This window comes from Zea mays, chromosome 2 (genome assembly GCF_902167145.1).
Source record: "Zea mays cultivar B73 chromosome 2, Zm-B73-REFERENCE-NAM-5.0, whole genome shotgun sequence".
NCBI classification, from domain to species: Eukaryota; Viridiplantae; Streptophyta; class Magnoliopsida; order Poales; family Poaceae; genus Zea; species Zea mays.
The window spans coordinates 3,674,283-3,701,133 of NC_050097.1; the positions used below are offsets into that span (position 1 = coordinate 3,674,283).

Genomic DNA, 26,851 nt, shown 5'->3' on the forward strand with positions numbered 1-26,851 from the left:
CAGACACCTGCAGCCCTAAACACCCCAGCAACACATAATAGGAAACTTCTCTTAATATAACCATGCCTCTCCTGCTCTCTTTCACTCATGGTCTGGTCTGGAGTTTAGGGTGGCGGGTGGGGGCGTGGGGCTAGATGACTAGCTGTACAAGTGGTGGTACGTAGTGGCACCCTTCAGCTTCAGTTAACTGCTGCCTGGCCTGCACTGCATGCAGCTAGACTTATGTGGCATCTCGGCTCTCCCACTCCAGTTCCTCATCCCTCTCTCCCTGTGTGTTGCAAACTTGCAACTAGCAGTCCAGCACATTCTCTGTAGTCTCCAGTCTCTCATGGTCTCCTCTCCCTATCACCATTACTGTAGTGTACATAACAAGAAGCACTTGATGGCCTAACTTAAGTTAGACATCAGACATGCTGCATGGCATGGCAGGACAATTCATTCTCTCTCATAGCTAGCTGTGCGGCTGCTGGGCAGACCTATGGAACAGGCCCGTAATAGGAAGGACCTTAGGTTCTGTACGTGCAGATAGGGTCCGGGAAGAAAGGGCAACTGGAGTCTGGAGTCTGGACTCTGGAGAGAGAGAGAGTGAGAGAGACAAGTTTCTACAGAGCAATCATGATCCTCCTTTCAGTCCCTCGCTGGAGAAGGATACTAGAGAGGGGCAGGAGCTCGGGAGCTAGGGGAGATCAAAAGGCTTTTTTTTTTCTTTTCCCGAAGTCAGGAGATCAAAAAGTTGCATCACTGTGGGAAGATATCACGAGGGCCGGAGCCCGCCTGCACAGCATGTGTTGTGTTCTGTCTCCTCCTGTGGGAACTGGCAACCCCACACCAGTGACATGCAAATGCATCTGTGTCTCTCACGCAAACAAGTTCCTCACTGCCACTGAAAAAAAAAGAAGAGGAGGAAAGTAATCTGCCACACCCACCATTATTATGCATGCATACACTCCTACTTAGCAAATTTATATGATTTGCTATTACAAACACACAGAAAAGTACCTTCTGCACGTTACTTTCAAAACAGTTCTTGTATGTTGTATAGGTGTACATTTGGGCCGGGCCTGATCGGCCGGCCCGAAGCACGCAAAAAAAAAAGCATGGTCCAGCCACGACACGGCATGAAATATTTTAGTGCCGGTCCGGGTTTTGGCCGAGGTCGCGGCCCATGGGCGGGCACGAACACGGCCCGTTTAAGGCAGGCACGAAATGGCCCATATAGAGGCACGAAAAGACCCATATATTTATTAAAATCACACTTCATTCGACACTTTCATGTACTTGATAAAGAACACAAAGCTAGAGATAATGTTAGTTAGATGTTTTTTGTAGCTTTGAATTAGAGTATGTGATGTAATTTTATTTTTGTTATGAACATTAGATAATGAACTGAACTTACAAACTTTATATAGAACTGATTATACTCTTTTTCTTTCTAACAAAATAATTTGTAAACGAGGTAGTCATTGCATAGCTCTGGTAACTTAATACAAATATTAAGTTTGCTTTTAGCCAAATTTATTTGTCTTACCTTTTATTTGTTTTATTAAATTTGTTTTGAATTTTGGGCTCTGATGTGAATTTCGGGTCCTAATGTGAATTTTGGGCTTTTATAATTTCGGGCTGCCCGAAATGAGCCCGGCACGTTTAAGCAATTACGTGTCAGGTCGTGGGCCGGCCCGGCACGGGCCGAAATTCAAACAATACGGGCCTTTTCAGGCTTAGGCTGGGCCGGGCCGAGCGACCCGAATGTATACCTATAAGTTCTTGTGTATAATTAAAAAGTATGCACATAACAACATTCCATGCGCTCTATGTATTCTGACGGGAATATATAGTAATAAACTAAACTCCGTCAAAAATAAAGGAAGACAACTCAATATTTCGACTATTAAAATTGACTAAAACATTTATAGAAAACAATATTGGCATTTATATATGGCCCCAAACACGTACTGATGCAGTACTGATGTACTGCGTCTATCCGGCATGCTCCATCTCTCTTTGACGAGACGTTTTCCATTCTTACTGACCAGCGGCGATGAGCACAAGCTGGATCAGGTCTGTTACTGCGTGTGGTAGGATCGAGCACTGTGTGAAAATGAATGATATCGCTGTGCAAGGGCGGCTCATATGCTGGCTACTTCACTTAGGGCTGGACAAAATACTCGTGGCTCGTGAGCTCGCTCGACTCGTGCTCAGTTCGGTTCGGCTCGACTCGGCTCGTTTCAATTTTGTCACGAGCTGAGCTAACATCTCAGCTCGGTTCGTTAACGAGCCAGCTCGACACGAGCTCGAGCCAGCTCGTTAGCTCGAATGAGCTAGCATTTATCTGCAAAACGAAGCCTATATATGTATTGGATGAATTAATAAGTGATGAACAATGCTAATTTAGGGTTTAAATAATGTGATGTATAAAATTATGAGTATTGTTAGTCTTTTCTAGTGTTAAATTAGTATGAAATTAACTAGCAATTGATTATATTGTTGTATATACACATGTATACTATTTTTTGTTGTGGCTCGCGAGCTAAACGAGCCAGCTCGAGCTCGCAAACGAGCCGAGCCGAGCTGGTTCTCTGGCTCGGTTGCTTAACGAGTCGAGCCGAGCCAGCTCGTTTCCTTAACGAGCCAGCTCGAGCTCGGTCAAGCCGAGCCGAGCTGGCTCGATATCCATCCCTAACTTCACTATAGGCAGAGAAAGGTATATTATTATTATTATTATCTGCGCGCAGCATCGCCTCTAGAATGTCGTTTTGCTTGCCTCTAAAAAATACCCCCATAATGGTGGTGATGGATCACGGTCTAAATATTTTTTATAATAATAACGATCTAAATATTTCTTTATAATAATATATTAAGATTTTTAATAAATTTTAGTTAAAAATAAATAAAATATAGCTCGGTCATTCGATTCTTAAATCTTATAATAAAAAAAATTAGAGTCCATTACCATGCACCGTACCTCTAAGTACACAATTAATCTAATAATCAGAGTCTTTTTTTCTGGCTTTACGTCGATCTCAGGAAAAAAAAAGCTTAGAGAAGAAGCTGGAGCACTCTACGTACAGGTACTGTCGTGCCATACAATCCCTTAGACTACGTTTAATTAGATCTATATCGCTAATGGTTAGCAGCTAAAAATTAGTAAAGTGAATGCGAACACAAGCCAGGTACTGATAGATATATACGCTAATTATCAGCAATATGTGTCAGCAAAGTTAGATCAGGCTGCTATAGGGCTAGGAGACGATGCTAATAGTTAGTTAAACTAGTTTAAGGAGGTTTACCAGATTTATATCTAAAGAATACTAACGTTTATGAAGCATTACTAAATTAATCATAGTAAACATTTTTTTCGTAAATAAAATGTATTTAGCAGCATAATAATGTTTAATACTGTTTCCCTGTAAATTCTTCAGACGAGAACCTGCGGAAATCTAATTAAGTTTGGGTTCAAATTTGTAATGGTACTCTCTTAGTTTTCGGTAGCGGGGGACAGCAGTGCTAGTACATACTGCATGTATTTCCACACCACACATACGGCCGGAGTAGAAGTGCTAGCTCGTAGAGTGAGGCCGAGGCAGTGAGCCACCGTGTGTACGTACGCACGCACTGGTGGTACTGAAAAACAAAAGGTGCGCGCGCGGCCGCGAATATTATGCAGGCTGCCTGCCGCGCGTACCTAGCTAGCTACGACTTTCACCCTGTCCATGAAACGATCATGGCGTCCCGAAGAAACCGTACAAAGGCTACTACTAGTACTCCGCCTGTGTGAAAAACATGGCGTACATTTCGCATCCTGAATTCGTAACACATGTTCAATTTCTTAAATAAAATGAATCAACAGGAAATAAAAAAGAATTTGGGTGTTTCTTCTTTCTGTCTGAACTAGTGTATTTTAGATGCAAGTTAATGGAAACAGGGAGTTGCTCGATTTAAAAAATATTCCCTCCGTTTCTTTTTAGTTGTCGCTGGATAGTTCAATTTTACACTATCCAGCGACAACTAAAACAAAACAAAGGGAGTACTAAAGCAAAAAAAAAACTGACATATGGGGTAAGACATCTCCTGACATTATATTAAGAATAGCTTCTCACATAAGTCGAGAAAACTCTTGAATCCCTTCCTCACACATACATAGCGGTACCGTAGCTCATATGAGAAACGACCGAGACAGACCGGACCATAGATCTACGCTTTGACGTGGGACAAACGAGGAGATTTTTTAACCACGTCCTAAAATTCGCTCCTACGGAGGACTTAGGACCTAAGAAATGATACATAGATCAACTAACCATCTCGGTTAGAGGAATTCTCGAAAAAAAATACTAGAGCGAGCAATGATGCACTACCTAGTGATACTATGGACCGGTGCTATATGGCATGGTTGCATGGGTAGCCTTTTGCAGTTTGCATCAAGCAGGGAGACAGACAGGGGCTTGGCTTGGCCATGCTAGACGTTGCGGGTGCAGTTGCCACAAGGGGAGCCTGCCATTCCACACACCTCCTACTCTGCATGCGCTCTCTCTCTCTCTCTCTCTCTCTCAAATTCTCAACAAGTGTTGAAGCGGCCGAAGCTAGAGCCTTCGGGGGTGTTTGGTTTGAGGAATCATTTAATCCAAAATGTAGTGATGCATCATGGGTCCATTCCTCAAATTTGGTGGGATGACCTCATTCCTCATATTAGTACTAACTAAATAACTATAAGGAACGAGGTGATGATGGATCAACTCAATCCATTCCACAAACCAAATAAAAAAGTGATGAGTGAGAAGACGATGGATTAGATCATTCCTCAAACCAAACAGCTTATTCGTGTGTCAACTTCACTTGTCTCTCTCCAAAAGATATCGTCGTATCCCATGATCCTTCCTCCCGGCGCCAACCTATATCTCACCATGCACCTAGCACGCAGCTACGCGCTCTCTCTCTCTCTCTCTCTCTCTCTCTCTGCATGCTAGCTAGCTTTCCTCTAGCCTCTATAGCTCCTATGATATGCACCCCGGCCTCCTTATAAACCCTCCTCAATGCCTCTCCCTTTTCCAAGGCAAGGCCAAGGCGGCAAACCCTTCCCTCCTCCTCCTTGGCGCAGACCGGAGAGATCACAGGAGCTCAGGAAGGCCGGTGTGACCAGCTGCTGAGGCATGGCGGCCAACGTGGGCGCGGGCAGGAGTGCTGGCGGCGGCGGAGCCGGCACTGGCACTGGCACTGCTGCTGGCAGCGGCGGCGTGTCGACGGCCGTGTGCCGCCCTAGCGGCTCGCGGTGGACGCCGACGCCGGAGCAGATCAGGATCCTCAAGGAGCTCTACTACGGCTGCGGCATCCGGTCGCCCAACTCGGAGCAGATCCAGCGCATCACCGCCATGCTGCGGCAGCACGGCAAGATCGAGGGCAAGAACGTCTTCTACTGGTTCCAGAACCACAAGGCCCGCGAGCGCCAGAAGCGCCGCCTCACCAACCTCGACGTCAACGTGCCCGTCGCCGCCGACGACAGCGCCCACCGCCTTGGCGTCCTCTCGTTGTCGCCTTCTTCAGGTTGTTCAGGTATGTACCAGTAAGTACTACGCGGGCACGCGTTAATTATTTCCGTTCATTCGATCGCCCGTGTTATACATATATATGTGAATCATAATTTGTGATTGCAAACTGACGTACGTACGTACGTGTGCATGCGTCGTCATCATCAGGCGCGGCGCCTCCGTCGCCCACCCTCGGCTTCTACGCCGGCGGCAATGGCTCCGCTGTGATGCTGGACACGAGTTCCGATTGGGGCAGCGCTGCTGCCATGGCCACTGAGGCATGCTTCATGCAGGTTCGTCCTTGGACTGCACGCACAACAGTTTCACGTACAACACAAGTCGACACGTACGTTCCATATGTGTGCATCGTTAACTGCGGTGCGTGGGCGCGCGCAGGACTACATGGGCGTGATGGGCGGCGCGTCACCGTGGGCATGCTCCTCCTCGTCGTCGGAGGACCCGATGGCGGCGCTGGCGCTGGCGCCGAAGGTGACCCGGGCGCCCGAGACGCTCCCTCTCTTCCCGACCGGCGGCGGCGGAGACGATAGGCAGCCCCCGCGGCCGCGGCAGTCTGTCCCAGCAGGCGAGGCCATCCGCGGCGGCAGCAGCAGCAGCAGCTACCTTCCGTTCTGGGGTGCCGCGCCCACCCCAACTGGCAGTGCCACTTCCGTTGCGATCCAGCAGCAACACCAGCTGATGCAGATGCAAGAGCAGTACAGCTTTTACAGCAACGCCCAGCTGCTGCCCGGCACCGGCAGCCAGGATGCAGCAGCAACATCCCTGGAGCTGAGCCTCAGCTCCTGGTGCTCCCCTTACCCTGCAGGGACCATGTGAGAGCAGCGCGACGCAAGCTGCCACTGCTCTGAATTCTCGTCATGGAACTATGGAAGGAGTAGTGGCTAGTGACCAACTGACCATAGTGTTGCTGTCATTGTCCTAGCTAGGTTCAATAGCTACCAGTTACTACTACGTACTCTAGAAGCATGTGTGAGTGAAGGCAATAGTGTTTGGAGATCTCTAGTACTATTAGATAGCGAATTTGCAGGCAGCTGCACAGGCATTAACATGCATGCATGTTGCCGGCTGGGCTTTTAGACTCTAGCTACTTGCATTGCATTTGCATGCGGTGGTCCTCATGTATGTGTGTGTCTGTGTGTGTGTGTGTGCGCTGTGTATGGTAGTAGCAGCACCGGCTGTCCAGTACAACAGTGTGGTGCAGCGAACTCTAGTGCGTTTTCATTGGGGGCTAGTTTGGGCAGGGTCACAGTCGTGTCAAACTTGTCTCCCTCTCTTTTGTGACTTCCAGAAAGAAAAAGGAATGAGGCCGCCCTGCACTGCATGTCTGCTGTTCCAAGCTCACCTCGCCTGTTGTCTGTTGAGACTTGAGAGACCTCTCTCAGCGCTAGCAGTAGCAGACTAGCAGCTGCTGGTGTCTTGTAGTTCCAGCCTTTCAGGGCTCCAGGGCCGGGACCACTTCTAGTTGGACTTGCTGGCTAGTGTTCCATGATACTTTCAGGGATCCAGCGATCACATTTGCTTTTCCTCCCCTCGTATCTTTGAAATGATCATGTTTGGTTATATATAAGGGTATGTACGTACATACACTATCTCACATGCCTGGCTCTGGTTTCTTTTCTGCCTTTGACCATGCAAAACATGTGCATGATGCATCCGTTGTCATGCCATTATATTGGACTGGACAATGTCATATCAAGTATTTGATGATGTATGAACCAAAGCAAGCAAGCAAGCCATTTTCTACATGGAAAACAAATTATGAGATTGTGAATTTCTCACACTCGAACAACCATTATATAGAACAAGAATTGTCATTACCTAGCCACTGAATAAGTATAGAGCAAGAGTTCTCATAACCTAGCCACTAACTACAGTTCAATTGTAAAAAAAAAACAGCCATAGTTTCATCCATATAAATGCAACATAAAAAGAGTACTAGCTAATGTGAGACCCTGACATAGCTTCCATGAATAATGAATAATCCATGCATACTTCCAGTTAAACTCACACAGTCCAAGGCTCGATCACGTTTCTGAAATGACCATACTACTGACAAGGATGATAGTCACGATGCATTTGTTGCGGCTTGGCACCAGCTTTGCTCCTATATAGCTAACAAATCACAGGGCGGGGTTAGCTTTCCTGCTAAGACCATGGAAGAAGCGGTGTTTTCTTCTTCTCGAGTGTTTCCGATGTACTCTGGACATGACGTGCGGCGAGAAACAGACCTAGATAAACAGAACAGAGACAGAGATGTAAAACTTTCTTTAGAAAGATTGGGAGGAGCCTTGTTATAAGTTCAAAGCAAACTATTGGAAGCGGGGGACTAAAATGTCCACAAGGCCACCCAGCCAAAAACACATAGAACAAAGGATAAAACATTACAGAAACAGATCCAACTATTAAAGGGCGAACAACACTGGTTGATGCTTCTAAGCGGCTGCTCTTGTTTTCAGGAGCCACCTTATTTGGTCTTCCAGAAATGAACATGCATATTTTGTGTAAAAATAAAAATAATAAACTATATGTATTCATTAAAAGGAAGACCTACCTTAGAGTTATTCCGAACGCCATAAGAAGAAAGCGTTGAATTGTCCTCTATCAACTTCTCATTGTGATGTGTCAAGCAGTAGTTATCCCAGACATGCTTCCTGGATCAAGCATATATAAATGAAGACCCAAGAATTAATAGGACACACAGCACACAACTCAAAATTATCATTATTATTCAGTGCACACCAACACACTCACAAGATTCCACAGTATAGTAGCTATCCTGATTAGAAAAAAAAATGATGAATAATGTAGTTCACAAAGCATAACTGAACTTCAGAAATCAGAACTGCCAACCCCGCAATAATGCAATATTACATTGTACTAAGGAGTAAGGACACAATGGGTTGGTAATTACACCTCCAGTGGTGATCCTGCTCTAGCTTTTACATGGATGACATAATCATTCCTTAGCCTACTCAACATCATAAAGGTAGAAGCACAATCAGTTTTGTGCTTAGTCCTGTTAGTAAATCATATATATGGCCATATGAGCTTAAACATACTTGTGAAAGCGCAAACAAACTATGGGATACCCATCTTTTAGCAGCATTTGTACATAAATAAAATAGTTGCCCCATTCAGAACTTATAGTTCGCCAAAAATGCAATGCAATCCGGATAGGCTTACTCCAACAAATAAGCACCACAGTTTATGCTGAACTAGCAGCACTAAATACTAAATTCAGTTTTCAGAAACCCTTCGAACTGACGAGTACCACCCATATTGTTAGGTAAGACAGTAAGAGTGCTATGGAAAGTTGAAACCATGGAAATGGGATCACACTTTGTCACTTCGGAGTAAATGATTGAAGCAAAGCCACAGTAGGAGCCAAGGATTAAGAATATCATGTATTTGGGTAGTAGAAAGTGTAGAAAACACCGGGTCATGTGGTTATGGATAACTGAGAAGCCAAAATTAGGCCAGCAACTTCTTTATGTACACAGCAGACTGATCTCAATCTTGGAAAAAATATATTTACTTAAGTTCAAACAGAAAAAATAATGCTGTATTCTTGGAAAAAACATGGGACGAACGACAAAAGGTTTGCCTACCCATACATATACACATTAAACTTTGAAGCCAAAGCAGGTCAACCTCAGGTGCAAAATCAAACTAAAGGGCGTACCCAGTGCCGTAGGCTTCCCGCACTGTGCGGGGTCTGGGGAAGGGTATCTTTAAGCGCCAAGCCTTACCCGCATAATATGCAGAGGCTGTGGCTCGAACCCGGGACCTTCCGGTTACAGACGGTAGGCTCTACCGCTGCACCAGGCCCGCACTTCGTGCAAAATCAAACTGAAAATAAAAATAAACTTTAGCTTTTGTGTCTCTGTTCAACCGTCAGTACATACCTTACAGGACATACATGTGCAGTAGTCTCAGATTGCTCAAAGAGTTCAGTGTATGATATGGAATAATAAAGGTCCACTGGTAGCATGTTAAGAACATTCACCATAAATTAAATTAGGACAAGCCAGTTTAGATGCCAAGGTAACAAGCATAACAAAGGCGAATGCACAGCATAAATAACCATTTTGGAGCTAGTTTGGAAACTCAAATTTCTTTGGGATCCCTGTCATTTCTCAGGGTAGCAATCCCAAAGGGTGTTATTTGAATAAGATATTTAATTATTTATGAGAGGTTTTTTCTCCTTAGGTTTGCCTGCTTCCAAACTAGCCCTAGAAGTATGCAATTGTCCACAGGAAATGCTGAACTTTTTCAAGAGGAAACAGGAACGGTTGTTTCCTTACCATGAGATATGACGATGCCCCATCTTCTCTTGTTCTATCTCATTTATCTTCTTCCTGATAGCCAGCTTCAGATCCTTGACAGTGGCGGAATTCAACACCGCCACATCTTTCACAGGAATAAAAGAAGCATATAAGCAATCAAGTTGATTAAAATATACAGCAGGATACAACGACTACAGCATCTACTGAATACTGATGGTAATTTGATGAAAAGGGGAACAAAAATGTGAGGTCTGAAGGGGATCGATGCGTACCGAAGGAAGTGTTATCCAACTTGACAACGGTCAGCCTCATGGCGCTGCCGAGCTCTAGGTTTATCAGAGTGTCGACGTCGGCGAGGGAGGGCTTCCTGGTGACGTCGGCAAGTATGGGGTCGTCGAGGAGCGCGGCGAGCATGGACTGAAGCCTCGCCTGCTTGGCCTCTTTGCTCTGGTAAGCCGCCACCTCCTCAGGCTTCCCGGAACTCGGATCCATCGCTCCCACCGCCGTTGAGAACGATTCCCTTTAGGTCACACAGCGGAGTTCGGCGGCGGAAGTCGACCCCCACGAGTCCACAACCACAACGGCGGCGACGGTGAGCTCGGCAGGGACGCAGAGATTTAAGAGACCGACATGTGGGCCCTAGTTTCAGTGTCCCAACCGCTCGCGTAGTTGACAGCCGTCCGATTGGAATGAGTCCCGGTTTTGGACGGAGTGGGCGAGTGGCATCTTTCTTCTATAAGCTTCTAGCAGCATCCGCCACCGCCGCGGAGGCCCAAATATATCTCCCCGCGTCCGCTAGCCCTAGCCGCCGTCCGCCGACTTCATCGTCGCCGTCGTCTAGACCTCTTCACGCACTGGAAAGGTACGTGAGCCATTGAAGCTGTTTGTGTGGATGTCTCAGTTAGTAGCTGAGGGGAACGCGGCCACCTGATCTTGCATACTACGGCGCGAAGAATTTGGGTTTCCACACGCCGTAGTTGAAGTGGTTTCTCTCGAATATTCTGCTCGGCGAGTTCCGTCTCGTGAGCCATGGCGGGTGGGGACGAGAGGGAAGGGGGAAAGGGGTGAGAGTGGCCTTCGTTTAGCTGCTGGCTGGGATGATTGCTTGATAATGAGGTATTGAGGTTTTAAACATTAGCATCCATGTCTCGATGCGGCATCAGCGGCGGTTCTAAGATTTTAGGGGCCAGGACAATATGCCCTTTAGTCATTTTTTATATATAAATTTACCAATATAAACACTAAAGATACATCTAAAAATACTCATATCAAGCAACAAGTAAATAAAACGATACATATTACATTATTATCTTAAAAGTTTCTTTTAACATGTTTAGATATGATTAGTTTGCAAACACGCCGTAGCCGCAAATTCTGTGGTACTTCGCTGCTAAACTATTGCGTCATATGTTAATAGTCTAGCTATTGAATTTATACATAAGATCAGGGCCCTATATATTTGGGGGCCTGGAGCCGCCGCCCTCAGGGGCGCTGCTGTGCGGCATGACAATGGTGGGAAACAATAAGCAGTAGTGGATAAATTCATTGGGTGCCGTTTGGGTGTTTACATGCGGCTTCAGCAATAACTGTTTGAGTACCTAGGTTATCAGGCCAGTTGTAAATGCTACAGCCCGCAGGCAGACTGCAACTTTGTGTATTTTTGCTGGTTAGTGTAGCAGACATATCACATATGGTGTATCTTGCAGCGGCGCTCAGGGTTTCTGTTCATTTAAACTGTACTCCCTCCGTTCTTTTTTATTTGTCGTGTTTTAGTTCAAAAATGAACTAGCTAGTGACAAATATTCGAGAACGGAGGTAGTAGTAAGTTTAATTTGTAGTTTGATTACTGCACAGTGAGATTGCCAATGTCATGTATTGAGTAGGAACATATACAGCTCATGCTTTGTCAAATGTGTTTTTATGATATCATGAAAAAATTGATATGGTGAGATTGCATATAGTTTCAGTGGGATTTGGACTCAGACAGTCTAATTTTCTTTATAGGTAACATGTATTCAGTAGTTCTCATCTTTTGTGAGTGTGTTAGTCTTATTTCAATTGGCAAACCTGACATAGTTCCAAAAAAACCTTACTGTTAGTGATGAATTATTGAAATGTTATTTTCTTCTTTTGGGATTGCTACACTTGAGTAAGTAATGTTTGCAAAAAAAAACTTGTCTATGAAGACTTGCTGCATGTGTTGACAATTGAATCAACATTTTGCTTATCATGGGGATGTTTCGCTGTGATTTAGTTCTTGTACATATTCCACCTTCTGCGAAGAAAAGTCCGGCAGTCTGTGATTGTTATCTATATTCCATTTTACTTTGGTCTCGCAGGTTAAAGTCCGACATCAATGGCGAAGCATCATCCTGATCTCATCATGTGCCGGAAGCAGCCTGGCATCGCGATTGGCCGCCTTTGCGAGAAATGTGATGGCAAGTGTGTTGTCTGCGACTCGTACGTGCGCCCATGTACGCTTGTCCGGGTCTGCGACGAGTGCAATTATGGTTCGTTCCAGGGAAGGTGTGTGATCTGTGGAGGAGTCGGCATCTCAGACGCTTACTACTGCAAGGAGTGCACCCAGCAGGAGAAGGACCGGGACGGTTGCCCCAAGATCGTGAATCTCGGAAGCGCCAAGACGGATCTCTTCTATGAGCGCAAGAAGTATGGTTTTAAGAAGAGATGACCGAGAAGATGGAGCTGTGTGTGGTTCACTTTGGCTGTGTGGTCTGTTCTATGGCACTGAATACTGAGAGTAGGCAGCTGAGACAGCAGCTTTGTATTCCTGTTATGGTTTGATAATTGATACTCGCATGGAAATACAGCTGTGATATGCGTTGTAATAACTAAGTCCAACTGTATGATGCAAGAGACTGCTTATGTAATCTGTGCTTGATGGTAATGGTTATGAATGGACTTGAAATATTGGCACGATAGCTGTCATCATATATGTTACTGCTCTAAGAATCTGGGTGTCAGTACATGATATACTTGGTTTGAGAATCAGCTGGAACAAAAAGGATGATCAGTTTGTTGAAGCCTGCCTGAACCTAAAATACAGGATATAGACTAGTCCAGGATAATCTTCCATGTCAGTCTAACAGGAAGCGTTTTTTACTATTCGTTGTATTTATCTGTGTTTTTACTGTTCGTTATATTTATCTGTTTTTTACTCGCAGCCGTGAACATATGTGTAATTTTTCCAGAAGTGCATGATGCCATTGTCGCTACCAGCCACGAGGTAATCGCTTGCCGATCAGATGCAGTTGGTTAGTTGACTCAAGCCGGACAGATAGATCATGGCAGATGCAGCGACAACGACACCATTTTTTTAATCTCCATCAGCATGTAAAGAACCCAAAGTTCGAAATAAACAAAGCATACAAAGATCGAAACCAAACATCAGTACAGAGTCCGCCGAATACAAAATCCAAGGTATAAACATTACCAAAGTCAAGAGTTGGAATCTGATACGTCTCCTCGAAGCAGACGCTAATCTCCTCGCTTAAAAATTATATATTATATGTATTCTTATTTAATCCAAAACCGTGGTCGAAAAAGCGCTCCATCAGTCTGTCACATGTCCTGCCTGCCTACTACATCAGAAACGAACGGAGAACACGCATGCCCTGACCTTGCTGTTCTCTTCTCCCTATATAGAAGGAAAAAAAAAAGGAAAAGTCGCAGAAGCCGCTGAAAATTGGGAGTAACCCGGTCCACTCCACATGCAAACTATCTATAACTAGTCATATGTCTATATATTGTTACAATTTTTATATATAACATAGAGTAAATTTTGTTTTAATAAAACATAAAATATATATTTTTTATTGATTAAGTAGGTGTGAATATAGAGCTAACAAACAAGTTTCAAACACTCACTTATACATAAATTTCACATTATTCTTACATAAACTTTCCTATTATAGTATTAGAGAAGTGCGTGTTGATTCTAAATAAAAAATAGAGTTTTTTTTTGAAAAAATATTAACGTGGGACGATCGTTAAAACTGATACTTTAATGTAGTACAAATTTCTATTTATATTATATTTATATATAAGTATATAACGTAAAGATATGCATGTTCTAGATAAAAGGTTAAATATGGATACAGAGCCAACAATCATTTATACATGAAGACAATGAAAAATGTGAAACCATAAAATCTGGTGTTTTTAATATTAGTAGAGAAGAGAAGAGAAAACGGTGGGAAATGAGCGAGAGAGAGCGCGAAATCAAAACCAGAACAAATCGACGTGACGACAAGAGAGAGAGAGAGAGAGAAGTCGAGAACCCAACAAAAACAAACAAAGGCGGGCGGGGGCAGGCAGAGCCGCAGCCGCCGACGCCAGCACATCCTCCCATCCCGCCTCCTCCCCACCTTCCCATCCCTTCTCCTCGCCTCCTTCCAAATCCACACACTTCCGCCGCCGCTGCTATCGTCACCGGTCACCATCCGTCCGACGAGGAGGGATAGGGACCGGCGGGAGCGAACCCTAGATGACCGATCCCGGGTCGGGCCCAGAGAGCCTTCCGGATTGCGCCTTCGGTCGCTGCGCCGCCTCCGCCGCCTAGGGTTCCCGCGCCTGTAGGTCGATTTTGGGGACGAGGAAGGGGAGTGCCAAGTAATGATGGGGTCGAGGCGCTACAAGCGCGTTTCGTGGGCCAACGGGGCCAATCTGTGCAAGGTATTGTGATAACACCCTCGCTGGAACGAGTTGTTCATGCGCCGCCCAAAGGCGAGGAGAACGATTCGCGCCGCACCATCCTCCATTCATTCATCATATGTCTGGCTTTACGTAGGCACCATCCTCCATTTTGTGTGTGTGTGTTCCTCGTATTGTTGGTATACCCTTTGGTTTCTCCGTCTCTCCGGAACAGGCACGTTCTGAAGCATATGTTTTAATTGCGCCAATTTGTTCCGCTTGCCTAAACGGACTTTCCTAACACAATGCTGTGATTGAGATGGTTCACATGGTCTCCACAAATGAGCCAGGATTGCCGTTGCTCCTTGCATGAATTTCAGTCGATTCAGCAACAGCTCTGACAAATATATTTTCAAAGAGACTGAACGATATTCTCATATATCAGTTATAAACAACAGAGATATGCAAATGAGATGAACGTGAACTTGGTGCCTACGTAAGGTAGCAAATAATGCCCTAAATAACATGACCAAAAGAGAGAGAGAGAGATGAGCTGTTTCACGAATTCCATTGTACAGATAATTTAATTACTCTATAAGTCTATATAACCTCCATCTCTTTATTTTGAATGACATATGCTTATGTATAATCAAGCAGAACTCAACATGTCAAGGTAAAGTTTGTATGAAAGTGTACCTCTATTTATGTCTTATCCAGGGAAAAGGAGTCCTGGTTATAATCATGCATTTACGTAACTTCTAAACGTGGACATTCAATGAAACTGTATGGCTCTAGTTTTGTTCTCTACCGTATTTGTGTTCCAATTTATCATGTAGTCCTTTTAATCCCAGCCACGAATGAGTATTTTGGATTGATAAGATTTATAAGATTGACTTGAGTCATATTGGCGAAATGATTTCTTTTCACAGCCTAGCGTTAACATGTGTGATAAGACATGATTTTGGGAAAAAAAAACAGATCATCATTAGTCCTTTAAAAAAAATGAAAAACATCTCATTATTTCCCATAAGCTTGGCTAAAGTCATCTTTGTGTAATCAAGGCAGAAGGCTATAAAGTTTTAAATACAGTTTTGGAGAAAAACATGTTATCTTTTGTTCTTTTTCACAGTGAAGATGCTGGAAAAAAATCATTTGTTGTTTCCATGTACATGAATGCTTTATTTCCCAGTGTTGTTACTCCTTAACAATATATTTTTAACATTTCTCGAAGTATCAAAATTTCACAAGTTACCGTCCGGTTTATGCACAAGAGCAGGGGATGAAAATTTGCATTACCTGGAAATATTTTGAGAAAATTTCATTGGAGTAGTATATCTTCCATATCACTAGTGAGCACTAGTGCACTATATATTCTGCAAGCATCCTACTGTACTCATTTTTAGTGCACAGATGAACATTTTACTTGATGTGTGCAATTGAGTTGCTTACATAGTTACAAAGTCCTCTCAGAACTCAATGGTTTTGCTTACATAGTTACATTGGACATCACTGGTAACCTCATCATTTGCTATTCTATACCTAACTAATTCACCACACTAAGTGAATGGACTAATGCAGCATAGGAGTTTCCTCTTATGCTTTTAAAAAAAACAAAGTCTTCCTTATAAAGTTTTGGTGCATTCATGTATGGAAGAAGCTCTCTGTTTTATGCTTAACACAGGTAGACATGCAAATCTACATCTTGCATTGGTGATTTTTTCATAGGACTACAGGAACTCTCGCAGTGAGCTAAATTACTTTCAGAAGATCATGAGATTTCTCATGTTGCTCTCTGCACGAAGGATCATTATAGAAGGAACACTAAGTTTGGGGAAGGCATATTTATGGCATGCTTGGAGATATAACACTATATACACATAAATGTCTAATCTTATTTGTAAGTTAGCAGATAATTAGTTTGCATCAGGGACATAACTGCATAGATTGATAACTACAGTATAATAAAATTGGTTGGTTCCTGGAGCATGAATCTGTGAGATATAGTTATGAATCATGCAGGGCACTACTTTGAAGTTTGAAAAATGTAAAATTCAAACCCTTAACAAAATTTAGCATGAAATGGAGTTTAGTAACCTCCAGTGGTCCACTGCAACAACTTTGTTACATACTATATCTCATGCATGCTAGCTATCTTATATCTTGTAACTGAGTAACTGCCATTCTATCTGCATGTCTGATATGGACAAAATATCATAGATTAATATGTGGCTACTCATACTGGTCTGTTTAATTCTAGCCAGTTGGATTGTATTGAGTAATATATCTTTGTTAAAAAAATCCATGGTGTATTTGTTTTGGAAAAACAACTCTGTAAACGCTGACCAACAATTGGTCACATTATCCCCTTCCCTTTTGGGGCTGTGTGCTTGTAACTCTTGTAGTCTATTGTGCATAATTGTTTGTATTTGTCAAAAATGACCATGCTGTGTGGAAATATTCCATTCTCTGTTAAAAAATTGGCCACGTTATAGGTATATGTGCATTAGTCATTTAGTGTGTAAAATCCATATACTATTAGATTCATGTTCCAGAATGCTGTCACTATATATTAGTTTTGTTTCTCTAAGAGATTATTTTATGTGAAAATAACAGCCAGGGTCTACACTTGAACCTTGAAAGGTCAATAAAAACAAGCCTAGTACTCTTCAACCAAGGGAGTAATACTAATATGATTTTCGGAAAGCTAACCTCAGTACAATAAACCTTCAACTCCATTTTCTTTTTGAAATGGTCCTAGAACATAAAAGGATCAGCAGAACTCATTTGGAAAGCATGCAATGTGTGGTATTTAGGGGGGGGGGGGTACCCAACACTTAGTGCAAACAAGTTAATTATTCTCCCTATTTTATTAAATTAGTTTATGCCACTAATGAGTGCAATGAAATTTGCATGGCTTAGTGAATCACTGGCACTAGTGTCCTCTTGGATAAGAATTTATATACCTTGTGTTGATAAAAGCCTAAACCCCTACTCTGTTGCAAATTGCAGATTGTTTTAGTTTTGTCCAAAGTCAAATATCTCTAACTTTGACCAAGTTTCGAGAAACATAATTAGCATATACATTATACAATACCAAATTGTGGATTTGATGAAAGTTATTGATGTGGTACATGTCTGTGAATTTCTTTTGAACGTGGTCAAACATAGAAAAAATTAACTTAGGACAGAACTAAAACACCTTACATTTGGGTCTGAGGGAGTATATTTTAGTTGTTCATACATTTAATGTTCATTTTTGTATGATATATGGTTCAACAACACCTTTTACTGACATAAGGTACTACAAACAGTTACATTCATGACATCAATTCAGAATGAGATGTTAAAACATCGTGATTGAATGCCAAATCCTTCATTGTGTGGAACAAAGCAAGCAGTACATATGTGTCTTCTTGTCAGAAATTATCTTCACACTACAGCTGAATGTATGGACTTTATGTTTAGCGTGCCTAGAATCTTGTGCTTGGATCATTTGTTTTTATATTTTGATTTGAAGCACTACAACATTTATGATAGTATTGGTTGTTAATAGGTTCTCTTATGGATTCTATTGGTTTTATGTCTCTATGCACTGCCATTATGCATGCTGCTTGTTGTTTGTACGTTCACCCATGGATTAAAATGCCTTTTTCAGGAATAAGGAAAATTGGTTTATCCATGCTTTTGTGTTTAATTACTACCGCTTTATTTATGCATCATGGATGATTCTCAATGTACTTAACGTGATTTGATTGTTTAAATTGATCAAACTCGTAGATGAAATATTTTGACTGCTAATCCAATTAACTATCTGTTATGATTCTGGATATAGTTTTTCTTAAAGATAAAAACGGCCACTGTTTGTGTCATCATTTCAATTTTATTTTTACTTGAGTCAACACCTGATTTTGTCATATATTGTGGCAGCCATCTACTGAATAGACGTGTGGTTAGTATGCATGCACTGGCAGTTTTCCTGAATTTTTTTGGTATTTCGTGAATCTGTCAGGTAAGGCTCTTTCTTTCAGAGGATTCCCCTTCTCAAGCTGGATTAAGACCACAGGACAATCTCCAAGCAAAAGGCTCATGGTTAATGCATGCAGCTGGCCCAAGCTCAGATGATTCTCTGCCACCTGGCTTCGAATCATTGCAGCCAACCAGCGATCTCAAAATTGACATGTCCCAAATCGCTCTTATTAGGTGGAGATGCCCACCACAGGTAATTAGGGCCTGTAATCTTGAACATTGCATTCTACTACTGGCAAGTTGCCAAGGTGACATCAGATCATTCGCGCAACCCCCCAAGTCAAGTTTTTTTTTTTACAATTGTTGCATTCTTTGGTTGCAGATATTGTATAATCCTGATTGGTGTGTCGCTGCTGGAGAAGAAAGTGAGGAGGTTGCCTTGCAGAATGAGAGGATGTTTGGAGCACTGGAGGCTATATATCCACGACCATCGAACATTCCTCCAAAGTAAGCGAGCTGCATTTTAGTTTGTCACTCTTCTAATCTCTCTCTCTCTTCTCATTTCTTGTACACTTTTTTCTGTGCCAATCCAGCCCATTGGTTACTCCTGATGTGAAAGACTCCCAGTATGATGATTCCCGAACCCAATTGGTTCCTTTGCTCCCAGTTGAAGAGGATGATGCCTCTGACCAGTTCGAAGAACCACCTGTTGGTCTACCAAGTAGTTACCACCAGTCAGATAAGTATGATGATGCAATATCCAGGGTCCCACAAGCCTCAGATGCTCTCTTTACCACTGCACAACAGCAGCCGAATGGTTCCATCAACACAACAAGGTCTGGTGTCCCCGCCGAAGCAGACGTAGTGGCTGCTGCATCTGCTGCTTACACTGCAATAATGCAAAGCAACCAAATGGGAAACATGATTGACCAAGATCTGCTCATCAAAATACTAAGTGATCCTGCCCAAATTCAGAGGCTAATGAAAGAATATGGTGCGCTTAAACATGAACAGTCAACCAACAGTTCTGTGGCGTCAATGGTGCAAGGTCCACCACCCCAGATGACAGCTAGTGTCCCCGTCTCTATCCCAGACCGTTCCAATGCATTTCACAACATAAACCCTAAGCTGCCGCCTCCACCTGTTCCGAATCGTCTACCTCCAGCTTCAGTTACCATGAATGCACCAGCGAGTTCAAGTCAAGCAATTAGCTTTCCAAGTGGCCCAACCAGGGGTTTGAACTATTACCAGAACCTGATCCATCAGCATGGAGGGGAGAGGCAGGAGCCACTTCAGCAGCATGGAATGCAGTTTGCAATGCATCACCAGCCTCTTGCCTCGCAGGCCAGTGCCGCTGATGTTGTCAGCAGTGGTGCTATGCCAGCTAGGGATACCAAGCAAAGGCCTACGAAGCCTTGTGCTTACTTCAACAGCGCGAGAGGATGCCGGAACGGTGCGAACTGCACGTTTCTGCACGATGTGTCTGCCGCGAGGAAAGAACAGTCAAAGGGTTCCAAAAGGATTAAGCTTGACAGCAGAATAGCCGGGCGGTATTGAGGGGCTGCTGCCGCCGGTTGATTTTTGACTGTTCATTTCGCCTTTTTTCCCCTTCAAAAACGTTTCAGTAAATATTGCGCCCCAGCTCCTTGTTTCTTTCACTTAGCCAATTTCTCTTTGTTGACTAAATGAGGTGTTTTAGAAGAAAGAAAAATATCCCACGATTTATTGGAGCTATGTCGTGGTAGCTACGCCGTGGTCATTTGTGTTGGTTCTGCTTTTTTTTTTTGTCAAGACCGAGAAATGCATAGTTGCATACTTTAACATATAGACCTTAAATAAAAAGAACATAAAACGCGAAAACAGAGTCGTTTGTCTTGTGTCTTGGTCCATGGGAGCCGATAAGCTGTTGGAAACTTGGAATATCGTTTTGCTTGGTGCATCTCTATTTTGCCCGACTTGGTGCTTGTAAGAGCAACTCCAACAACTCCTAAGAAAATTACTCCTATACAAGGAATTTGGGATCTCCCTAAATCATGTAATTCCAAAAAAAAATGTTCAACTCCAACAAATCCCAAAAATATAAGTTAGTTATGGTGGACCCACAACATCTCTTTAGCCGGACCTCTCGCAAAAATCTGTTGAGGCTTCTGCGCCGCCATTCAAAGTCACCGTGCAGAAACTTTCTTCTGCCATCAATCTTCCAAAGGAGTAGCAGGTACGCACCAGGCCAGCAGTCGGCCGATGTTGATCAAATCAATGCTTACCGTACACACTCTTTTCCGTTTGATTCGTCGTCGACTGATTGGTGGAGCTGACGAGGCAGGTGCCACCATCGTTGGAGCTGACCAGGCAGGTGCTGCCATCCCTGGACCTTCACCATCGCACAGAAGGCAGAAGCTGCACACGAAATTTGAGTTCCTGCACAGGTACCTGAAAGCAGGTGTCGGAGTTGCTCCCTTGCTTGTATGTATTAGCAAATTATCTTTTTTTACCATCTGACCATTAGACAAAATGGTGTGCCATGATGCTAATGAGAAAATATGGTCGTTGTATTGTATTTATTTGCAGCCTTTACACAGTACCTTCCATCATGAGTCATCGACCATCGCTATTGCAAAGAATTTTGGATGAGTCTTCATCCGATGATGATGATGATATTAGTTTTGGCGAGTACAATATTTTCCATCATCCATCGCATATTCATCGAAAACGGGTTGGTTCTATGCCTGGACATATAGTTAAATATCGAGACAGACAAGGAGGTCACGCAAGAATGTTTCAAGATTACTTAGCAGATAATTCTACATTCAGCTTATCTGATTTTAGGCGAAGGTTTGTTTAATTCCATTTGGTACCTTTCTTTCAATCACAGATGCCATATTGATATTTTATTATTCTTGGTTCCACAGGTATAGAATGAGTCGTGATTTATTTAAACGCATAATGGCTGCAGTACAAGATCATGATGATTACTTCCAATTAAAGTTCAATGCAGCAAATATAGCTGGATTAAGTTGCTTCCAAAAGGTGACCGCAGTATTCCGTATGCTAACTTATGGAGTAGCAGCAGATGCCACAGATGAGTATGTACGTATTGGAGAAAGTACTGTTATAGAGAGTCTGAGAAGGTTTGTGAAGGCAGTAATTCAAGTGTTTGGTGATGAATATTTGAGATCTCCCAATGAAAATGATACAGCTCGGTTACTTGAATTAGGAAAACAAAGAGGATTTCCTGGAATGTTAGGTTCAATAGATTGCATGCATTGGAGGTGGAAGAACTGTCCTTCTGCATGGCATGGTATGTATTCCGGTCATTTCCATGAGCCTACAATTATACTAGAGGCGGTTGCTTTAAAAAACTTATGGATTTAGCATGCATTTTTTGGTTTGCTTGGGTCACACAATGATATCAATGTTCTCCATCGATCGCCACTATTTTCAATGCTAGCTGAAGGCCAAGCTCCACAAGTGCATTACTCCATAAATGGTCATAATTACACGATGGGGTACTATCTTGCTGATGGCATATATCCATCATGGGCAACACTTGTGAAGACTATACCAGAGCCACAAGGGAACAAGCGAAGATATTTTGCCAAAGCACAAGAAGCTCTAAGAAAGGATGTTGAGCGTGCATTTGGAGTTCTACAATCTCGTTTTGCTATTGTTCGTGGTCCAGCACGTTTTTGGGATGAAGAGACGTTAGGTGACATCATGAAAGCATGTGTTATTATGCACAACATGATTGTTGAAGACGAGGAAGAAATCGACCCTGATGAACGTTTTCAGGATGGTGGACAAAATGTGCAACCTTCACATGATCATCATCAAGATTTGGATGAATTCATTGAGGTCCATAGAAAAATTAGGGACAAAGAAACTCACCATCAGCTGCAAGAAGATCTGGTGGAGCATATATGGCGGCATCATGCTGATGAATATTAATTTTTTCCACTAGAACTAGGGTGTACTCGACATTGGTCTAGTTGCGTTCAAATAAGTATTTACAACCAACCAGTATAAACTATTCAATTTTTTCTGCAATTTTTTTATGAAATTAACATATTCTCGGCTCCTCATAAGTCTATACATTTTTATTATAGAAGACCACTCGTGATTGTGGGCAGTGCTCGACAATATGACAGGCATCATATTCGGACTGTATTGTGACAGCATGAAAGAAACAAATAAAATCAAAGGCAATTCTGATGAAACTAAACACACTAGTTCTATCAACAAAACTAATCACATTATTTGTCTGAACGAAATAGTAAACAATTTGCATGAAAGAAACAAATAATGGTTCTCTGAAACTAACTAATGGTTATCTAAAATAAGTGACTTGCATGCCATGCCAAGAAACAACTGCACAGACTTGCAGCCCTGATTCTGAATTTATCTACTAGTCTTGTGAACTCCAAACTGCAAAGAAATTAGAATGGTTAAGTATAGTTGTAGCACATGAACCGTAGGAAATCCAACAACCAGAAGTGAACAAGGATTCATAAATAACAAAAAAATCACCTCATTTATAAACACGACGAGCAATAATTTCATTTTGCAAATTTCTATAGAACTGTTGTAGGTGCTCAGGCATTGTGTCTAATTCCATAGTCATAATCCTCTCTTCCTCTAACATTTTTTTCATTTGTAGCTCACTATTCTTTACTTCAAGATTTTTGGCCTCATTTGCAGCCCTGACCTGTTCTGTAGCAGCCCTCATTTGTTCAGTGCTAGCTCTTACTTGATCAAGTTGAAGCCTCTCTTTCTCTATTTCATATGCCATATTGAATCTCTCCTCTTTTTTCTTCTCTTTCTCTGCATCACACTCTTTCTTTTTATCCCAGAAATGCTTAGAAGCCTCCATGTAAGACTCAGCACCACCTCGCCGCATTACTTCTTTAGATTTTTTGATACCTATTGGTCTTTTAGGAGTTTCCTCTTCGGGCCTGCTATTATCATTGATAGGATTGCTGTTGCTTGACTCATTGATGATGGGAGTGATAGTTCCAGGACTAGAAACTATATTTGTCTTATGCTTTTTATTAGCAACTTTTTTCAGATCATCCATCAGCTTGCGCTTCTCATGCCACTTTGGTTGGTTACGCAGTATGTTCCAGCAATGCATGCATTGGAAAGATTTATTGTCCTTGTCTCTAGACTTGTAGAGAGCCATTGCTTGAACAATCTGCACGTGTGATACAAACACAACTTAGTTACTACAACTTTGAAATATACATTATAGGTTGCAAAACAAAATATTAAAAACTACCTTGTCTTGCAACGTGACACCACTTTGCCTTCTCCCTTCAATATCAGATATGCAGGCACAAAACTTGTTAACGCTCTCCAAAATAAATCCCCATCGATGAGATATGGAACTTTGAGAACGATATGATGGAAAAGTTTTATGGTTGTGATAGTAATTATAAACTCTCTTCCAAAATGTACCACGAGTCTGGTTTGTGCCATTCACAGGATCCAAACTAATGTTCAGCCACGCTGAGACAACCAAAGCATCCTCCTGCTGGCTGAAATTAGCAGACCTTTTCTGATTTGGTCTAGACGAAGTCACAACTACAGATGGATGCTGCTCAGAAACAATATCGTAGTCATCCAAAGACATGTTATTGTTACCCTCGCTCATCAGGTTACTAAAATATCCTCCTTGCATTGTAAGTACCTCCTATATAAAAAAAACTATAAATCAGAGGTATTTCCAACATACAGGACATTTTGATATGGAAAGGATGTGTCACCAGCCAATGGCTACAGAAATTGTTTCATAGAAATTCAGATTAATTGAAAACTTGGTCTATACTTCCTTTCTCAGCAGCACATACACCAAAGTGGCGGCACAAACTAGCAAAATCAGTACGATCTATGAAATTAATACATCCCAAAATGTAAATCATCGTGGACTACCCTTTCTCAGCAGGCGGCGGCGCAAGAACACGATGTGCAACCATTTGTGAATTGAAATAAAAAAGCTCACGAATTAAATGTCTTACCTCAAATTCAAGACCGGTTGCAGATGGATTTTGAGTAGCCATCGCAGAATCATCTTGCGTCATGGATTCCCCACCAACAGGATCCATCGGAAGAGCAGTTTGCATCGACCTCCACTTGGTTGAAGACCGCCGCCACCTGCTTGTCCAGTGCGCGCGAACTGCAGACCGAGGGAGATTGGATGAAGTGCGTAGGCGGCAAAAGGGCGCGGGAACGGAAACCGCCAGCTAGATTGGGAGCCTGCTGGTCGGCGGAGATTTGCGCACAGGATGAGGTTGTATTCGCGTGCGAGGCTTTAGGGGTAACAGTTGAGAGTCTGTTGGACACATGGTTTTTCTTTTTTTTCCCAAAAAACTAATTGGGACAATAGTTTAAGGAATTATTGGAGTCGCTCTAAGGTACTCCAGTTTGTAAGAGCGTTTTGCTAAACTCAAACTTAGTTGTTAAATATATATTGGAAACAAAACAAGGTTCTAATTCTTAGTTGTTAGACATTTAAAAGTTATACCAATTCAGCTTTTCTAGTTATTATTTACAGTTTCAAATTTGATTTATTTGTACGATAAAGTTTATTGGCTATCATTTTTCTCTTGGTTACTATTTTTATTCATTGCGAGTCACAGTTGTTCGGTTTTTCTCTAAATTTTTAGACGGGTCGTCATTAGACTTGTCAATGAGGGTTCAACCTTTACGTACCTCAAATCATTCAAAGTGCATCGTTTGTACCGTTGTACGCTGCCATGAACTTGATGACATGCAAATGATTTCATAGTGTAATTGACGCGTGAAATAGGTTGTTGTAAGTGTGAAACATGTCAAGTATGTGGACTAGCTAGTAAGTTGATATATTTAAAGACCTCATTTAAGGAATGAAGCATAATTTATAGTTAACAACACCTTAAATTAATTTTAGAAAGTTTTTTTTTGAACTAATGGAGTTACTCTAAACCATTTTGTTTGTAAGGTACTCGAGATTTAAATTTTAGCCTTTTTTAGAACACATCCCTTGACACGTGTTTTATGAAAAGAAAAAAAATTGCAGATATAACATGATATATCTACGAGAAATCTTGTACCGTAGATTACAAATTCACAGATAAAATGGTTAGTAACCTAAAACAACTAGAGGAATAGAAGAAAAGGCACGAAGAAAGGTATCCTCCATCTTAAAACCTAATTGGCTACATCTGCGAATGGGACAACACATATGTAACATCTAGGGTTAGTTACATGTTAATTAGTGGGTTTGAACTTAAACACAAGGTGCCAAGTGATGATCAAGAGCTTTAGTTCAAAATCTTTCAAAAGTGATGACAAAGGTGTAGAGCTTAGTTCTTTGAAAATAAACCCCTAGCTTAATTTTTTAGATCACAAGCAAAACTATTGTGATTAATGTTGACCTTGTAAAAAATATGTAGAATATTAATCATGTCTCTTTCATGTGCATTACACTAACATGGCAACATGCATCTATCTTGGTCTTTGGAGATGTTTGAAGAAGTTCGAGATTCAAAGTCACATTAAATGATAAGCTTAGTTGTGTTTAATTTGCTTTTGTAACCAAGTAAAAACATGTGATGTCCGTGTGTGATGAAGGATGTACCTCTCGATGCTGCTAAGATGTCTTCAAAAATCTCAATAGAAAAAATAGTGGAGTCATGGCTATTGTCGAACTTGTGGTCTCGAGAACCGATAACCTACCTTGGCTTTATCTAAGGTAGAATCCCACCATACAAGTTATGCATTACTCACTCCATTCTAAATTATATTCTTTCCATCCCGATATTACTAGTCATTTTAACTCTTAATTTTTATGTCTAAATTCAAATGAATAATAATTAATCTAGACACATATATAAAACAAATGTATTAATTTTTGTATGAATCAACTAAAAAGGTAAAAACAAATTTTATTTTATGACGAAGGAGTAGGATGTGTTTTGCCTTTTTTTTTAATCGTCCATTTCTTTCTGAATCAACCGTTTCGTGTTCGGGTCACCGCTTCGCGTTGTTTGCTTCGTCGCATGTGATTATCGGCCACTGCACTCTGGACTAATATACGTATACAATAAATTTAGGCAAAGGTTTGGGCTCAACGTTGTGGGGGGAATGTTGCACTATTTTCTACTCTCTCTCTCTCTCTCTCTCTCTCTGTTCTAAATTATAAAACGTTTTATTTTTTTTCTAGATATATTATTTTTATGTATGCAGACATAGTGTATATATAAGTGAACAATAAAAATTATGTATCAAATAAAGACAAACCATAAATAGAGGGAGCAATACATAATACATAACTTGATGGTAGGGACCAGAAAAAATGGCTTATATAGGGTGACATGACAGGCCCTCTACGAACTCCGGTGCGAGAAAAGTTTGAAGATATTTATGATAAAGTCTCTA

The 26,851-nt window shown here is 42.0% G+C and overlaps 6 protein-coding genes across 8 annotated transcripts; 4 read left to right on the forward strand and 2 right to left on the reverse strand.

Moving 5' to 3' along the window:
* The first annotated feature begins 5,144 nt into the window (after positions 1-5,144).
* On the forward strand, positions 5,145-6,620 carry LOC100037786 (WUS1 protein). The gene is made up of 3 exons (NM_001112490.2): positions 5,145-5,544; positions 5,688-5,812; positions 5,916-6,620. Exons 1-3 carry the CDS (start codon positions 5,145-5,147, stop codon positions 6,351-6,353), a joined length of 963 nt encoding a protein of 320 aa, NP_001105960.2. The 3' UTR covers positions 6,354-6,620.
* A 709-nt stretch (positions 6,621-7,329) lies between these two features.
* On the reverse strand, positions 7,330-10,432 carry LOC100381558 (uncharacterized). The gene is made up of 4 exons (NM_001366752.1): positions 10,096-10,432; positions 9,842-9,947; positions 8,089-8,188; positions 7,330-7,765 (listed from the first exon to the last, which is right to left on the reverse strand). The coding sequence occupies exons 1-4, from the start codon at positions 10,313-10,315 to the stop codon at positions 7,658-7,660; spliced, it is 534 nt and encodes a 177-aa protein (NP_001353681.1). The 5' UTR covers positions 10,316-10,432; the 3' UTR covers positions 7,330-7,657.
* Positions 10,433-10,491: 59 nt separating this feature from the next.
* On the forward strand, positions 10,492-12,775 carry LOC100286340 (uncharacterized). Its single transcript, NM_001159227.2, has 2 exons — positions 10,492-10,685; positions 12,163-12,775. Exon 2 carries the CDS (start codon positions 12,180-12,182, stop codon positions 12,510-12,512), a length of 333 nt encoding a protein of 110 aa, NP_001152699.1. The 5' UTR covers positions 10,492-10,685; positions 12,163-12,179; the 3' UTR covers positions 12,513-12,775.
* A 1,337-nt stretch (positions 12,776-14,112) lies between these two features.
* On the forward strand, positions 14,113-21,265 carry LOC100281765 (zinc finger C-x8-C-x5-C-x3-H type family protein). 2 transcript variants are annotated; one of them, NM_001154685.2, is made up of 5 exons: positions 14,113-14,515; positions 17,785-17,919; positions 18,483-18,692; positions 18,822-18,946; positions 19,033-21,265. In NM_001154685.2, exons 3-5 carry the CDS (start codon positions 18,567-18,569, stop codon positions 19,994-19,996), a joined length of 1,215 nt encoding a protein of 404 aa, NP_001148157.1. In that variant the 5' UTR covers positions 14,113-14,515; positions 17,785-17,919; positions 18,483-18,566; the 3' UTR covers positions 19,997-21,265. The 2 variants fall into 2 exon arrangements, with proteins under 2 accessions (NP_001148157.1, NP_001398815.1); NM_001411886.1 differs by lacking the exon at positions 17,785-17,919.
* On the forward strand, positions 20,408-22,514 carry LOC103645802 (uncharacterized). 2 transcript variants are annotated; one of them, XM_008670521.3, is made up of 5 exons: positions 20,408-20,654; positions 20,763-20,902; positions 21,008-21,271; positions 21,349-21,737; positions 21,888-22,514. In XM_008670521.3, the coding sequence occupies exons 3-5, from the start codon at positions 21,030-21,032 to the stop codon at positions 22,382-22,384; spliced, it is 1,128 nt and encodes a 375-aa protein (XP_008668743.1). In that variant the 5' UTR covers positions 20,408-20,654; positions 20,763-20,902; positions 21,008-21,029; the 3' UTR covers positions 22,385-22,514. The 2 variants fall into 2 exon arrangements, with proteins under 2 accessions (XP_008668743.1, XP_008668744.1); XM_008670522.3 differs by having other exon boundaries at positions 20,763-20,865.
* A 128-nt stretch (positions 22,515-22,642) lies between these two features.
* LOC103645803 (glutathione S-transferase T3-like) lies at positions 22,643-24,696 on the reverse strand. The gene is made up of 4 exons (XM_020549418.2): positions 24,451-24,696; positions 23,712-24,125; positions 22,964-23,627; positions 22,643-22,861 (listed from the first exon to the last, which is right to left on the reverse strand). The coding sequence occupies exons 1-3, from the start codon at positions 24,553-24,555 to the stop codon at positions 22,965-22,967; spliced, it is 1,182 nt and encodes a 393-aa protein (XP_020405007.2). The 5' UTR covers positions 24,556-24,696; the 3' UTR covers positions 22,643-22,861; position 22,964.
* Between the last annotated feature and the right edge of the window lie 2,155 nt (positions 24,697-26,851).